Below are 16,101 nucleotides of genomic sequence, written 5' to 3' on the forward strand. Positions count from 1 at the left end.
TGGAGGCTTTAACCCTCTATGACACAACAACCTGTTTTCCTGATTTTGTCATTTTTTGTATAACATCTACAATTTTACTATTTATTCCCCACAGCACAAAAGGCTGCATGAAAATAGGCTGTTCATATAGGTATGGAAATGATCCCAGCTCCTCCCTACCCCACCCCAACCTGTGAACATACTCTGAACACATTCTGAACATGCTATGATTTCATCAAAGTTCATAAATTCTGATGCACGTCAGTGTCTTGACCAGGTTGTGAAGGGATTGTGATAATAATAAAATATATATATATAATTTTACACTATGGCCCTTATTATACAGTTTATTGTTGAGAGGCACACCCAGGTTCTTGAAGTGCTCAGTAATAATGTCTTTACTGGATTTGTCTCAGGCCCCATTTACACTACACATTAAATCTGATGTTTTCTGTTTCTTTCAATGTTTGTAGTCTGTGTTTGTTCTCCCCCAGCATCAAGCAGAACGAGTTAATAAACGGGGCATTGTGACTTTAGCTTCCAGGGCACTTCCCCCCAACATTCCAGACTTCCATTGTTAGAGTCAGGCTCTCCCCCCTGCTGATTTCTCAGGTGATTCATTTACAAATGAATAGATGCAAATTGTAGCCATCAGAGTCGTCAGTTTGGTCCTAGAGTTCATTTGACCCTGCTCTGGGACTTCAGGGGGGAAATAGAAATCCCTGGGACTTCTAGTGTTAATGCACTGGTATAAAATCAACAACACTGTTCCCACTAAAAGTGGATGTAAGTTAACACTAATGCTTTTTATTATTTATGTTTGATATGTGGTCACCACATGATGTTCAAATGGTACAGAAATTTGCTTTTGTTAATGAGTGACATAATAATTCATAATAAATCAAAAACTAAATTAAACTAATTACCTGCATAAAAACAAATGTAAAAGTTCAGCAAAATATACAAGAAACACTTTGTTTACAATCTGTGACAAAAAGCTTAAGAAACAAAAAAGGAAATAAATGTTTTAAATGAGATTAAAAGTTTGTTTGTGGTTCTGCTTCACTTCACATGACATGTTTACACATTAATTACACGATACATTTTGTTCCTGGTCACATATTTAATGCAGTCTTTAATTTAATGCTCTTTTAATTTCTGATACATTTTAGGATTCTAAATTTGCCTAATAATGATCTTTATTGTCGATGAAAAAAGGTTTTTGAAGAAGATTGACATGAAATTGAAAATATCCACCTGTCATGTTTCCGATCCCCCACCAGGGGGCGCACCACACATTACTAACAGGCCTGTCTGTCATTAGATCTACAAACATTTCTTTAATTTTGGGTGAAAGTTGCAAATCTGTAGCATATGGTTGATTTGTTATGAAATTCTCTAAATTTGAAATTTAGACAAATTAGATGTTTGCATCGGTTGCTGGCCCCGCCCATCTGTCAATTTTTAAAAGTCCCTGTGGCCCCTGAGCCCACCCAGGTTCTAAACCAACAACCTGTCTTTTAGATCCAATCCCATCTCCACTATTTAAAGATGTTCTTCCACTAATCAGCACTAATATGATGAACTACATTAATACATCTATAGTAACAGGTTATGAACCACAGGCCTTTAAAACCACTGTAATAAAACCTCTCCTTAAAAAACAACCATTGATCCATTTATAGATCAATATCTAATCTACCTTTAGTTTCTTAAAAAAGTCATCACAGGTCAACTATGTGATCACCTCCATAGGAACAATTTATAGAGAGCTTTCAGTCTGGCTTTAGAGCCAATCACAGCACAGTAACAGTAACCAATGATCTCCTCTTAGCCTCAGACAGAGGGTTGGTCTCAGTTCTAATGATCTTAGATCTCAGTGGATCATCATCTACTGCTGCAGAGACTGGGATTAAAGAAACAGCGCTGGGTTGGTTTAAATCCTACCAATCAGACAGAACCACTTTGTTCATGTTAATAATCTGTCCTCAGCACAAATCACAAGGACAGCCTTCTTCTACCTCTGTAATATCTATAAAATCAGGAATATCTTGACCCAGAGTGATGCTGAAAAACTAATCCATGCATGTGTTACATCTAGATTAGATTATTATAACTCTATACTGTCAGGATGTCCTAGTAACTCACTAAAAAGTCTCCAGTTAATTCAGAATGCTGCAGCTAGAATACTAACAGGTACTAACAGGAGAGAACATATTTCTACAGTATTGGCTTCTCTTCATTGGCTTCATGTAAAATCTACAATAGAGTTTAAAATTATCCTGTTAGCATACAAAGCTCTACATGATCTAGCTCCTGTATATCTATAGAGACCTGTTAGTGTCCTATCATCCAGGTAGATCACTCTGCTCTCAGTCTGATGGTCTTCTAGAAGTTCCTAAAGTGTCTAGAAGTAGAACAGGAGGCGGAGCATTCAGCTACCAGGCTCCTCCCCTTTGGAACCAGCTCCCAGTCTTACTACAGGAGGCTGCTACTCTCTACACCTTTAAGGCTAAACTCTAAACCTACTTATTTACTAAAGCATATACTGTATAATAGCGTTAACATAAACACTAGGAACAAAGATCTAAACCTAAAAATAGGAACTAAGAACTAAGATTATTTAGTAGAACACCAACATTATAAACATGATCCACCATCTACACACATAGCTCTAATGGCTGTAATGAGATGATGTCCAGTCAGACACAGTTGTACCAGGTTGTAGACCAACCCCCCACTTCTGTTGTATAACCATCATACTGCTCACACTGATATAAACCACATAGATCATTCTAGTTCCACTCACACATAGTTTAGCACCAGGTGTTGCAACACATGATGACTTGATAATAATGTATCATATTTTTCTGCAGTCAGTGTCTTCTCCTCGTCCTTCTCTCTCTGCTCTGTTTCAGGTGAAGCTGATGATGTCACTTCCTGATCTGTGGTTCACGGCTCTAGTCTAGAACACTCTGATGTTCTATCTCTATATCCTGTTCTGTTGGTTCTGTCCACTAAATGTTTGTTAATGTGGATCTTGTTGGGTTTTTTCCTTTTTATTATGAATTTTATATTTTGATAAGCACTTTGAGATGATTTTGTTGTAATATAAATAAAGTTGAATTGAAATAAGAGGGTAAATCTCACTATGAGGTGGTCTAATCCAAACTAAATCTCTAAAATCAAGTCAACCTTTATTACATAACATACACACCTCATACATTTCACTCATAACATGTATATAAATCTGTGTACAAATTTAATATATGGTATAGCCAATAGAAACCTTTAATAATCATCATTTGAATGATCTTATTATCAATATGCTTGTACATTATTAATATTCTCATTTGTTACAATAAATGCATGAATTATACCTGCTTTGTTATTAATATATTAATAAACAAGAACCCACCTTATTAATTAATAACCCATAAATTAATCTTTAACTCAGTCCTCGTTACCTCCTGGCAAATCTTAATGATAATATTATTAATAATTAATATCATTTTTCTCATCATTATCTTTACCTAATGTCTGGACTCAGAACATCATGTTCTCCACCCTGGACTCTCCTCCTGGTCCTGGTTGCAGCAGGTGGAGCTCCTCCCCTTTTATTAACTGTAAGTTAAGCCCCTCCCACCCCACTATGGTGACTCTGATCAACTCTAACAACTGCTGTTGAACTGTTTCATAAAGACTTGAATCCATCGTGTGTTAGAAGCACTTTAGTGAAGCTTAGGAGGAGCTCAGAGTAGAGCAGAGACCAAACAGGTGGAGCTCACTTTGTTTATTCCTTCTTTACATCGTTACAAATCCATCACAGGTGGACGTTAACAAAAAGCTTCTGTACATTTCATCATGAGAACGTCTCAAGTGCAAATAAAAGGTATAAATACAGGCTTGAATAATTCAGGACAAAGAGGGACTACATGCATAGTAGCAAACAGATGCTAGCACATGCTAACCAGTTAGCAAACACCTGTGGGACAACAGATGCTAACCAGTTAGCAACAGTCAGTGTTGCTGTTTAAACAAGCTGAACTTCTGTACATTCATTGACTTAAATAATCCAACGCCGCTCTCTCCTGTGAGGCTAACATCCAGCAACTAAAAGGCAGCGTGTGTTAGCGGTTAGCGCCCCTAAAACCAGACCAGGAAATTAAGAAGGTCACACTGGTCATGACCTCAGCACTTCCTGATCTACATGGTCACATGACCTTCAGTCCTGCTCAGCAGTGACGTACCTTTGAAGAGCAGCTAATGCTAGCTTAACATGCTAGCACTGCATTGACACGTGCTGCAGCTTACATGCTAGCTTCTGTGCTAACGTGCAAACAAAGTTAGCTCACATGTTTTTCTCCAACATGTGAAAGATTGTGAAGTTGTGCAAGTACACGTGTGTGTGTGTGTGTGTGTGTGTGTGTGTGTGTGTGTAAGGATGATGTGAGGATCAGCCAATCCTGGAGCTTCACCAACTTCCTGCTTTTCTCTGTTGACTCCTCCCACTTTACAATCACCGTATAATGACTCATCAGAAATTAATAAAGACACTTTTACACACTTTGATTTTTCCATGAAAGCAGCAGCAGCGACTTCACTGTTATTGTGTGTGTGTTATTGTGTGTGTGTTATTGTGTGTGTGTTATTGTGTGTGTTATTGTGTGTGTGTTATTGTGTGTGTGTTATTGTGTGTGTGTGTTATTGTGTGTGTGTGTTATTGTGTGTGTGTGTTATTGTGTGTGTGTTATTGTGTGTGTGTTATTGTGTGTGTGTGTTATTGTGTGTGTGTGTTATTGTGTGTGTGTTATTGTGTGTGTGTTATTGTGTTATTGAGTCTTTAAAAGTAATAAATAGACGAGTCCATACGTGTCTCTGCGTTCACAGGAAAAGGAGGAGTTAGCTAGCACTGTTAGCTAGCTGTGTTAGCTGTTAGCTAGCTGTGTTAGCTGTTAGCTAGCAGTGGGAGGAGATGTCTGAGGAGCTGCTGCTGTTGCTGTTCGTCTGAGCTCGTTTGATGTAGAGGTTCAACAACTTCATCTGCACAAAAACAAACACACACACACACACAATAAAAAGACAAATATATAGATTATTATATATAGATTATTATACACGTCCATGGTTTGGAAACAAGCTGAGAACATGATAACTCTGTTAGAGACCATAGTGTGTGAGTGTGTGTGTGTGTTACCTTGCTTCCAGTGAGTTGTATCAGGTGAGGTTTGAGTTCTTCACCAATCACAGAGTAGATAGCAACCAGACAGAAAACACTGGCCTTACGTACACTGCTCTCTGTGTTATCATAGCCCTACACACACACACACACACACACACACACACACACACACACACACACACACACACACACACACACACACACACACACACACACACACACACACACACACACACACACACACACACAGCAGTCGTGTTCTGAACACATCTTATACAAACCTCGCGTAAACAAACAAAACAAGCCAGAAAAACAAACTAATGCAGACATTTAGGAATTATAAAAAATGCAAACATCTTCGTAACAGTTCTGGAACCAGACGTTAGGAACCGGTTCCTAATTGGAACCGGTTTTCGGTGCCCAGCCTTAGTGTTCACTCCCTCTATGTTTCACTCTATGTTTCACTCTATGTTTCACTCCTACCTGCATCAGTCCAGGGATGATGTCTGGCAGCAGCTGCACTAATGAGTCCTTGTTGATCCGTTCGATTACTTTGGTCTGGACTTTGATGGCAGCCAGGTTAACAGGATAGTCAGCAGTCTGAACAATGGGACACAGAACCTTGATGCACTGATCAGGATGAATGGAAGCAGCCAGGGTGGAGGAGGTCTCCTCTGCAGCACGCACCACCTACACACACACACACACACATAGAAACAGAAACACACGCAGCTAATGTCAGGCTAATGTTGGGCTAATGCTAGGCTAATGTTGAGCTAATGTTAGGCTAATGTTGAGCTAATGTAAGGCTAATGTTGGGCTAATGTTGGGCAAGGGTAAGGCCAATGTTGGGCTAATGTTAGGCTAATGTTGGGCTAATATAAGGATAATGACGTGCTAATGTTGGGCTAATGTTTGGCTAATGTTAGGCTAATGTTGAGCTAATTTAAGGCTAATGTTGGGCTAATGTAAGGCTAATGTTGGGCAAGGGTAAGGCCAATGTTGGGCTAATGTTAGGCTAATGTTGAGCTAATGTAAGGCTAATGTTGGGCTAATGTTGGGCAAGGGTAAGGCCAATGTTGGGCTAATATAAGGATAATGACGCGCTAATGTTGGGCTAATGTTTGTCTAATGTTTGTCTAATGTTTGGCTAATGTTGGGCAAGGGTAAGGCCAATGTTGGGCTAATGTTAGGCTAATGTTGGGCTAATATAAGGATAATGACGCGCTAATGTTGGGCTAATGTTTGGCTAATGTTAGGCTAATGTTTGTCTAATGTTTGGCTAATGTTAAGCTAAAGTTAAGTTTTCACAAACCAAGCCAAAAGACTCTCAGCAGAGAAAGTGTACCTCCTTGTGAGAATCTTTGTGAGCTTCCAGGGTCTTCATGATGGTTAGCTCAGCGTAGTTCTTGAAACGTGCCGGCTGGTTCCTGAGGATCTCCTTCAGGACCCTCAGGGCCAGAGCTCGGATGGTGTGCTGGGAGAAACAAAGGACATGTGTACATGTCCTGTCTGAGAAAGGCTCCACAGAAAGACAAACCACTCACATCTTTGTCTCCCAGGGTCTCCAACAGCAGCAGCAGGATGGTCTTAAAGTGCTCGTCCCACACCGGCAGGTTGTCCTCTCTGGTGATCTTCAGCAGCTCCACCAGGGCTCCTTTACGCTCCTCAGAGCGCTCGTTGTGGTTGGACAACTCCTTCAGAAGGTCGGCCACCAGGTCAGAACTGTCCTGTCCTACTGCACGGCCCACGACACAGAGAGACATAGAGTCAGAAGGACATAGAATTATAGACATAGTCATATAGACATAAAGTCATAGAGTCATATAGACATAGAGTCATAGACATAGAGTCATATAGATATAGAGTCATAGACATAGAGTCATATAGACATAGAGTCATATAGACATAGAGTCATATAGATATAGAGTCATAGACATAGAGTCATAGACATAGAGTCATAGACATAGAGTCATATAGACATAGAGTCATAGTCATAGAGTCATAGTCATAGAGTCATATAGACATAGAGTCATAGTCATAGAGTCATATAGACATAGAGTCATATAGATATAGAGTCATAGACATAGAGTCATATAGACATAGAGTCATAGTCATAGAGTCATATAGACATAGTCATAGTCATAGAGTCATATAGACATAGTCATAGTCATAGAGTCATATAGACATAGAGTCATATAGACATAGAGTCATAGTCATAGAGTCATATAGACATAGAGTCATAGTCATAGAGTCATATAGACATAGAGTCATAATCATAGAGTCATATAGACATAGTCATAGTCATAGAGTCATATAGACATAGAGTCATATAGATATAGAGTCATAGACATAGAGTCATATAGATATAGAGTCATAGACATAGAGTCATATAGATATAGAGTCATAGTCATAGAGTCATATAGACATAGAGTCATATAGATATAGAGTCATAGTCATAGAGTCATATAGACATAGTCATAGTCATAGAGTCATATAGACATAGAGTCATATAGATATAGAGTCATAGACATAGAGTCATATAGATATAGAGTCATAGACATAGAGTCATATAGATATAGAGTCATAGTCATAGAGTCATATAGACATAGAGTCATAGTCATAGAGTCATATAGACATAGTCATATAGACATAAAGTCATAGAGTCATAGTCATAGAGTCATATAGACATAGAGTCATAGACATAGAGTCATATAGATATAGAGTCATAGACATAGAGTCATATAGACATAGAGTCATAGTCATAGAGTCATATAGACATAGAGTCATATAGATATAGAGTCATAGACATAGAGTCATATAGACATAGAGTCATAGTCATAGTGTCATATAGACAGAGCCAAATAGACATAAAGTCATAGAGACATAGGGTGTGTGTGTGTGTGAGTGTGTGTGTGTGTGTGTGTGTGTGTGTGTGTGTGTGTGTGTGCTGGCACATGAGTAAAAACACTGTCTCTGATTGGCTACCATTAAACATGACTCCTCCTTAGCCAATCATAATCTCTCATCTTGTTTCTAACCCACCTCCTCACTACAGCTGTGTATGAAACCAGGGATGTTTTCATAACAGTTTATTCTATCAATACATGTAACGCACCACATTTAACCTTCAGTAACCATAACGACGTTATAACGGTGTAAAAAGTCATTAGTTAGATTACCTCATTACTGAAAAACAAACGCTGTTACATAACACCGTTATTTTAAACGTAGTTATTCCAAACACTGGTCATAAGGACATAGACATATAGACATAGTCATATAGGCATAGAGTCAGAAGGACATAGAAATAAAGACATAGAGACATTGAGACAGAGTCATATAGACATGTTGACATAGAGTCATGAAGACATAAAGTCATAGAAATAAAGACATAGAGAAAGAGACCAAGTCATTTAGACATAGAGACATAGAGTCATAAAGACAGAGTCATAGAGACAGACATAGAGACATTGAGACATAGAAACATAGAGACATAAAGACAGAGTCATAGCCATAGAGACATAGACATAAATACATAGAGACATTGAGACATAGAAACATAGAGACATAGAAACATAGAGACATAGAGACAGAGTCATAGCCATAGAGACATAGAGACATAGAGACATAGAGAAAGTCATAGACATAGAGACATAGAGACATAGAGAGAGTCATAGACATAGACATAGACATAGAGACATAGAGAGAGTCATAGACAGAGACATAGAGACATAGAGACATAGAGACATAGAGTCATAGAGACAGAGTCACACAGACATAGATACATAAAGTCGTAGACATAGAGACAGACATGAAGACATAGTCATAGAGTCATAGAGACAGAGTCACACAGACATAGAGACATAGAGTCATAGACATAGTGACATAGTCATAGAGTCGTAGAGTCAGAGACAAAGAGACATAGAGACATATAAATATAGAGTCATAGAGACTCAAACACAAGAACTTCTCTGAACCAAACCAGTATCTGACCCAGTGTTACTCAGTACAGCCACATATTTACACAGAGAGCATCAATCAGGCTGAAGTAGGACAGAAGAGAGTCAAAGCTAAGGCTAAGGCTTAAGATAAGGCTAAGGTTAAAGCTAAAGATAAGGCTAAGGCTAACACCTCAGATACACAGGAGCATAGAAAACACTGACCTAATCATGAGGAAAGAATCAACTGTTAGTGGATGATAGACTGACAGTAAATCATGTTTCCTTTCGTCTTCCTTATTGAAGCAGCAGCAGCTCTAACGTATCAATCTACAATGTCTCAGTCCTGATTTATCAAGTTAAACTAAACTAAACTAAGCTAAACTAAATTAAACTAAGCTAAGCTAAGCTAAGCTAAACTAAACTAAACTAAACTAAGATAAGCTAAGAAAAGATAAACTAAACTAAGGTAAGGTAAGCTAAACTAAATTAAACTAAGCTAAGCTAAACTAAACTAAACTAAGCTAAACTAAATTAAACTAAGCTAAGCTAAACTAAACTAAACTAAGCTATGATAAGATAAACTAAACTAAGGTAAACTAAGCTAAACTAAACTAAGGTAAACTAAACTAAACTAAGCTAAACTAAATTAAACTTAGCTAAGCTAATCTAAACTAAACTAAACTAAACTAAGCTAAACTAAACTAAACTAAACTAAATTAAACTAAACTAAACTAAGCTATGATAAGCTAAGATAAGATAAACTAAACTAAGGTAAGGTAAGCTAAACTAAATTAAACTAAGCTAAGCTAAGCTAAACTAAACTAAACTAAACTAAGCTAAACTAAATTAAACTAAGCTAAACTAAACTAAACTAAATTAAACTAAACTAAACTAAGCTATGATAAGCTAAGATAAGATAAACTAAACTAAGGTAAGGTAAGCTAAACTAAATTAAACTAAGCTAAGCTAAACTAAACTAAACTAAACTAAGCTAAACTAAATTAAACTAAGCTAAACTAAACTAAACTATGATAAGATAAACTAAACTAAGGTAAACTAAACTAAGCTAAACTAAATTAAACTTAGCTAAGCTAATCTAAACTAAACTAAGCTAAGCTAAACAAAGCTAAACTGAACGAAACTAAACTAAGGTAAGCTAAACTGAATTAATCTAAACTGAGCTAAACTAAACTAAACTAAACTAAACTAAGCTAAGCTAAGCTAAACTAAACTAAGTTAAACTAAACTAAGCTAAGCTAAGGTAAGCTAAACTAAGCTAAGCTAAACTAAGCTAAGCTAAACTAAACTAAATTAAGCTATGGTAAGCTAAACTAAGCTAAGGTAAGATAAACTAGGCTAAGCTAAGCTAAGCTAAACTAAACTAAGCTAAACGGTGCAACAGTGATTGAGTCGAGCTCAGACAGACGCTGTAACAGTTCCTGTAGGGGGAGGAGCTTAACACAGAGCAATGAGGAAATGTTTACAAACAGGTGAGAGAGGGGGCGGAGTCAGAGCTGATGTCTTTACCGGGAGCGAATCCTTTAGGGAGAGTCTTCCTGTTCTCAGCGCTCTCCTGATGTCGGCCTGGAGCAGGGGGTGGGGCGAGGGGCGGGGGGAAAGATGGAGGGTGGATAGAGGATGTGATGCAACACCAACCAGTGAGTGGAACAGAAAAGCTGCTCGGCCAGTCGACCAATCAACTCACAGTCTCTGAACTGCTCCACGTCGTCATCGAACACGGCCTCCTTCAGCGCGTTCTTATCGTACGAACTGATGCCGTACGGACTGAAGTCTCTGGAACGCGTTCCACAGAAAGAACGAGGAGACGGAGTGTTGAGCAGAGACGTCTTATTGTCCAATGCCGTCCTTCCTCCTTCCACCACGTCCACCACACGACCAGCATCACAGGACACGCCCTCTTTACCAGCCTGGACACAGAGGGACAGAGTCGGTCTTTGTACAGGTGGACCCTGTCCTGGTCTCAGACTACCACAGTATGTGAAGCTTGTGACGTACTGCATCATCCCTCTTTCCCTCTCGTCTCATTGGCTCACTCAGATCCTCCTGGCTGCGGTAGCTGAAGCTCTGGATGGCCTCCGTCACCCCTCGGAGTGAGCTATAGATCTCCTCTGAGTTCATGTTCTCTGTGTCGTACTCCGTCATGCTGCAGACACACATCACAAATGAGCTTAGCATTAGCATGCTCACACGTTAGCATTAGCACAAAGGCAGACATGACATGCGGCAAACACATACAGAGACACACAAAGGGTAGAACTAGCTCAGCATTAGCATTAATGTTAGCATTAGCACAGGAGGGACATGACATGCTCCACTAATGAAAGCACATGAAGAAGCTCAGACTGTGGGGTGGGGGGATACCTGGGGGAGTACGCTCTGTGCAGGACTCTGAGGGAGGGGACAGAGGGGGCGGAGTTAGGCTGAGCAGAAGCAGCAGGGGCAAAGTTAGGCTTTGAGAGGCCGTCCACACCCCAACCCCACAAACGACTGCTGACACAGATGGGTGTTTAAGGGTGGGGGGGGGACAGGACACCAGAGGACAGAGAAAAGAAAAAAACCACACTGAGCGTCAGAAGGTGAGAACACAGGAAGGAGGAGGAGTCACCATTACACACCTGGGAGACAGGCCGCCGTGGGAACCATTTGTTGGAGACGTGAGGGGACTGGTTCTGCTGGGTGGGTGACGCTGGGGGGTCCGTCCAACGGTGTTACTGGGAGAACCCTGTGGGGGGGTAGACCATGAGTGGTTCTGACCACACCTACACTGACCACACCCACACTGACAACGCCCACACTGAGCACACCACACTAACCACGCCCACACTGGTCTTCAGGTGGCTGTGCAGCAGCCTGGTGGCTCCGTCCTGGAAGGTTTTGGGCAGAGCCCCCAGCAGCATGGAGAACTCTGGAGTGTTGAGTTCAAACAGAGAGATGAGAACCACCTGAGCAGCCTGTGGACACATGGACAGCACCGCTGGTCAGATGATGGTCACATGTTATCATGTAACGTTTAGTACAACCATGAATCAATGCATTCACTGCTTTTCCTTTTCACTATGGTGATGTATGTGAGAAGCTGTAATCAAGTTCAAAGCTCTTTGAAACCATGGAAACCATCACTTACAGTGTATCACTCCTGAACCTAGTGAAATACTGTCATTATGGAGGGTGTCAGTGAAAAACCACAATATGCAGTTAGAAGTACCAGGAACCATTTTATACTTTCATTTAAAGACAACAGGTTATACAGGTGAACAGGTTATACAGGTGAACAGGTTATACAGGTGAACAGGTTATACAGGTGAACAGGTTATACAGGTGAACAGGTTATACAGGTGAACAGGTTATACAGGTGAACAGGTTATACAGGTGAACAGGTTATACAGGTGAACAGGTTATACAGGTGAACAGGTGCAGACTGATCATCCTTTGTGTGATTACAGACGCAGGAAGAAGACGTTCTATGGAGGACGTGTTGGTCCAGCTGATTGGACACAGCTGTAGTTATGTGTTCAATTATATTTATTATATTATATATAAAGACTGCACAGCTGTGACAGGCTGTGGGTTAAAGTAGATGTGACTGAGAACAATAAGAACTATTCCTGTGGATGTATCAGATCTTTAGACACTCTTTATTAAATATCAGTAACTGGAGGATTAAGTTCAATTCATTTTTTAAAGTTATGATAACAACAGGCCTTGGAAACGATCACATCAGGTCATCCCACGCACTTCAGCCTCAAAATACAGAAGTTTTTTACCAATTGTTCAGTGATTATTCAATATTCACTCTGTAAATGTTTAGTTTGATCTGATCAATACTTTATGAGATATGGGCATTTAGTGAGGTGTGTGTGTGTGTGTGTGTGTGTGCGTGCGTGCGTGCGTGCGTGTGTGTGTGTGTGTGTGTGTGTGTGTGTGTGTGTGTGTGTGTGCTCTGAAAATATGAACATGTACTTTTTTTAACTATTTTCATTGGCCCATAACTGCATGTGGGAATGTTAGAAAATAACCTCATCTGTTTTAATTTACAGTATAAAGGTTGCTCTTTATTGAGATATAAAACTACTGTAATTTCCAGGCTATAAATTACACTGTTTTATTAGCCGCATTACAATAATTTAGCAATTTTTAAAGAAAAATTCACACAAATGCTGCAGCCTAATATAGGCCACACCCTATTGGCTAACGAGGGTGCCCGTCAGACAACTCGGCCAATCAGAATGGGCGGGTAGGCGGGCTGCTGTAGTCATGTTAGGTTGCTGGGAAATGTCCGTGTTTTAACTGATCAGTTTCCTTTATTACATGAAGTCTCCTCTTCACTGCTCCACGTCTACATATCAGTACATTTACAGCTTTTTACTGTAACCACTGATAAACCACTTCATCTGCTCTTACCGTGAACTACCACAGAGCGATCACAGCGACTCACACTCTGAGTCAGAATACGGACGTGATCACTTCTGAACAAATCCAACGTGGTGACTTTATGCTGTTATGTTATTATTATAAACTGTCTGACTTTTACTGTATCCACACTGTAGCTGTAGCTGTAGCTGGCTCTCTCTCTCTCTGACGTTTATCTGTGTCGTTGCTATGACGATGTAGTGTGCATCATGACAAAATGTAATGTTAACAATGTCATAGTTCCACCTTTTCTAATGTGACTGAGCTTCATTTTGTGACGGCATGAAGCATAAAAAAATGGGAAAAATCCACAATTTAGCCACGTTATTGTTTAAGGTTCAAAGCGTGAGAAAAAAGTAGCCGCTTATATATTTTTATATGTGACTTCATTTTTACTTCAACTGGATTATTTCACCACTCGTGAATATTGAAAATCCTTTAAATGAAGCCACTGGAGGTTGGCTCTCTCTCTCTCTCTCTCTCTCTCTCTCTCTCTCTCTCTCTCTCTCTCTCTCTCTCTCTCTCTCTCTATATATATATATATATAGATGTGAGGACTGTTCCAGGTGGAACTACATCCACGGACTTTCAGCCCCACGTGACGTGTGGGTGTGTCTAATAGATGCACTGTGAACATGCAGGAAACAAACACTTACTGTATATAGATTAATCAGATTAATGAGATTAGACATAAGCAAACAGGAGGGAAACATCACTGATGTCCACAGCCTGGGAAAGCTTTGCTAACCAGTGTTTTCTGTTGTTTGGTCAGTTTATTTTGTTACACACACAGACACACACACACACACACACACGTGTCACACTCTAGTTCCACTGCCTTAAAGGTTGATGGTTAACACCGGGTGTGCAGGGCAGTGCGTGCTGGGGGCGGGGCTACCTGCTTACACTTCTGTTCTTGGTTGACCTCTGCAGAGCTGAGCTGATCCCCATGAAGGTTCTGGGTCACAGAGTAGAGGGGGCTTTAAAGTCATCCTTTCAAAATAAAACACTCTGAAAGAAGCCTCAAGTCATTATGCTACCACCACCATGCTTTACAGTTTGCTGTGGTCAATAACCACACACACAATTTTATACACGTGTGTAGATGATTGTGTGCTGCTTAAAGCCATAAAGTCCACAGAGGTCATCGACCCCCCAGTTATCAATGTTTACATCATATACAGCAGGGGTCACCAACCTTTTTGAAACCAAGAGCTACTTCTTGGGTACTGATTAATGCGAAGGGCTACCAGTTTGATACACACTTAAATAATAATTAGGGAGAAAAAAAAAGAGAAAATGAAATAATTCAATTTCACAGTGTTCTTTTATTTGAAAAACACATAAAGTAAAGAACAAATTCTACAGTACCCGTGCAAATGGTAAATGGTGGTAGTAGTAGAATAAATAAAATAAATAACATAAAATTAAACAAAAAAGGCATACATTGCATAAATTATCCATCAATCTATGCAATGTATGCTTGAAATAAAATAATCAACAAAAGGAAAATTAAACATAGCCTATACCGATTACACCTCTTCTTATGCGGTGTAATCGTCATTATTATTACAACAATATTATTATTACAATAATATAATTAATTAATTAATTAATTATATTATTGTCCAGCTGGAAACGACGCTCAGTGAAGGATGGTCCGCCCGGACAATGTCGGGCAGAAATCAGGAGAAAATCGGGAGGGTTGGCAAGTATGTATTAAACACAAAAAACACTTTACATTTTAAGTGTTTATATATATGTATTGTCATTTCTAAGTTACATGTAAGTGTGATTTAAACAAGAATAGCTAAATAAATAAATCTATATATATTGTGGCAGCCATGGAGGGGAAGCCGTCTGCAAAGGATTGTGGGAGTGCACAATGGTGTTCTGTTTTAGCACTTTAGAGTGGAATTGTGCACTTTGTTTAGCCATGTTCTGAAGTGGCTGTTAAATATAAGTTGTGTCTTCATGTTATGTAATGAAGAAGGTGCGTTGTGTTTGCACCGTGTGTCAGGTCTGTGTGCGCAGCAGTGACTCTGCACACTGTGCATGTATAGAAGCTTAATTAAAAATAGCACCACCTGCAGGTTTGGGTGTGTGTGAAAAGTAATAAGTAGTCAGTGTCTCGTGCCTCCGCATCGATCGCCACAATATAAAAGCTCACTGGTAAGTGCTGCTATTTGAGCTATTTTTAGAACAGACCAGCGGGCGACTCATCTGGTCCTTACCCGCGGGCACCGCGTTGGTGACCCCTGATATACAGTGTACATACCTTACCGTACATGCTGCCTGTTACAGCCGCTCCTGCTTTTTTCATACTTTTTCAACCTTTAACTTGTTTTAACTCATTTTTCTTCAGTTACTTCCTTATATTGATTTGCTTACCTACACTTTAATAGTTTTTGATTGATGATGAACGCGCTACTTTCCTCCAGCGGACTCTACCGAGCTCACATTGTTTACACCAGAGATCAGCTGATGAGGCTGGTACGTAGACCAGATCAGAGAATATCCTCAAACATCTGGAGAAGGACTCATAGAGGCTGCAGAGGAGGTAAA

The 16,101-nt window shown here is 39.7% G+C and overlaps 1 protein-coding gene across 17 annotated transcripts in view; it reads right to left on the bottom strand.

The window, feature by feature from the left end:
- Window positions 1-4,105: 4,105 nt before the first annotated feature.
- LOC114454641 (CLIP-associating protein 1-like) overlaps window positions 4,106-16,101 on the bottom strand; it is a 128,393-nt gene continuing 116,397 nt past the window's right edge. For 9 of the 17 annotated variants that reach the window (XM_028435230.1, XM_028435235.1, XM_028435227.1 and 6 more), the window contains 11 exons: window positions 11,940-12,077; window positions 11,742-11,848; window positions 11,488-11,613; window positions 11,122-11,269; window positions 10,811-11,033; window positions 10,633-10,689; window positions 6,709-6,899; window positions 6,510-6,638; window positions 5,645-5,851; window positions 5,177-5,293; window positions 4,712-5,022 (listed from right to left, as the gene is read on the bottom strand). In XM_028435230.1, coding sequence (XP_028291031.1) covers window positions 4,939-5,022; window positions 5,177-5,293; window positions 5,645-5,851; window positions 6,510-6,638; window positions 6,709-6,899; window positions 10,633-10,689; window positions 10,811-11,033; window positions 11,122-11,269; window positions 11,488-11,613; window positions 11,742-11,848; window positions 11,940-12,077 — 1,527 coding nt within the window. In that variant the 3' untranslated portion in view covers window positions 4,712-4,938. Of the gene's footprint in view, window positions 4,122-4,711; window positions 5,023-5,176; window positions 5,294-5,644; window positions 5,852-6,509; window positions 6,639-6,708; window positions 6,900-10,632; window positions 10,690-10,810; window positions 11,034-11,121; window positions 11,270-11,487; window positions 11,614-11,741; window positions 11,849-11,939; window positions 12,078-16,101 lie in introns of those variants that run through there. The other 8 variants (XM_028435240.1, XM_028435241.1, XM_028435238.1 and 5 more) reach the window with 4 other exon arrangements.

This window comes from Gouania willdenowi, chromosome 21, assembly GCF_900634775.1.
Source record: "Gouania willdenowi chromosome 21, fGouWil2.1, whole genome shotgun sequence".
In the NCBI taxonomy this organism is placed as follows: Eukaryota; Metazoa; Chordata; class Actinopteri; order Blenniiformes; family Gobiesocidae; genus Gouania; species Gouania willdenowi.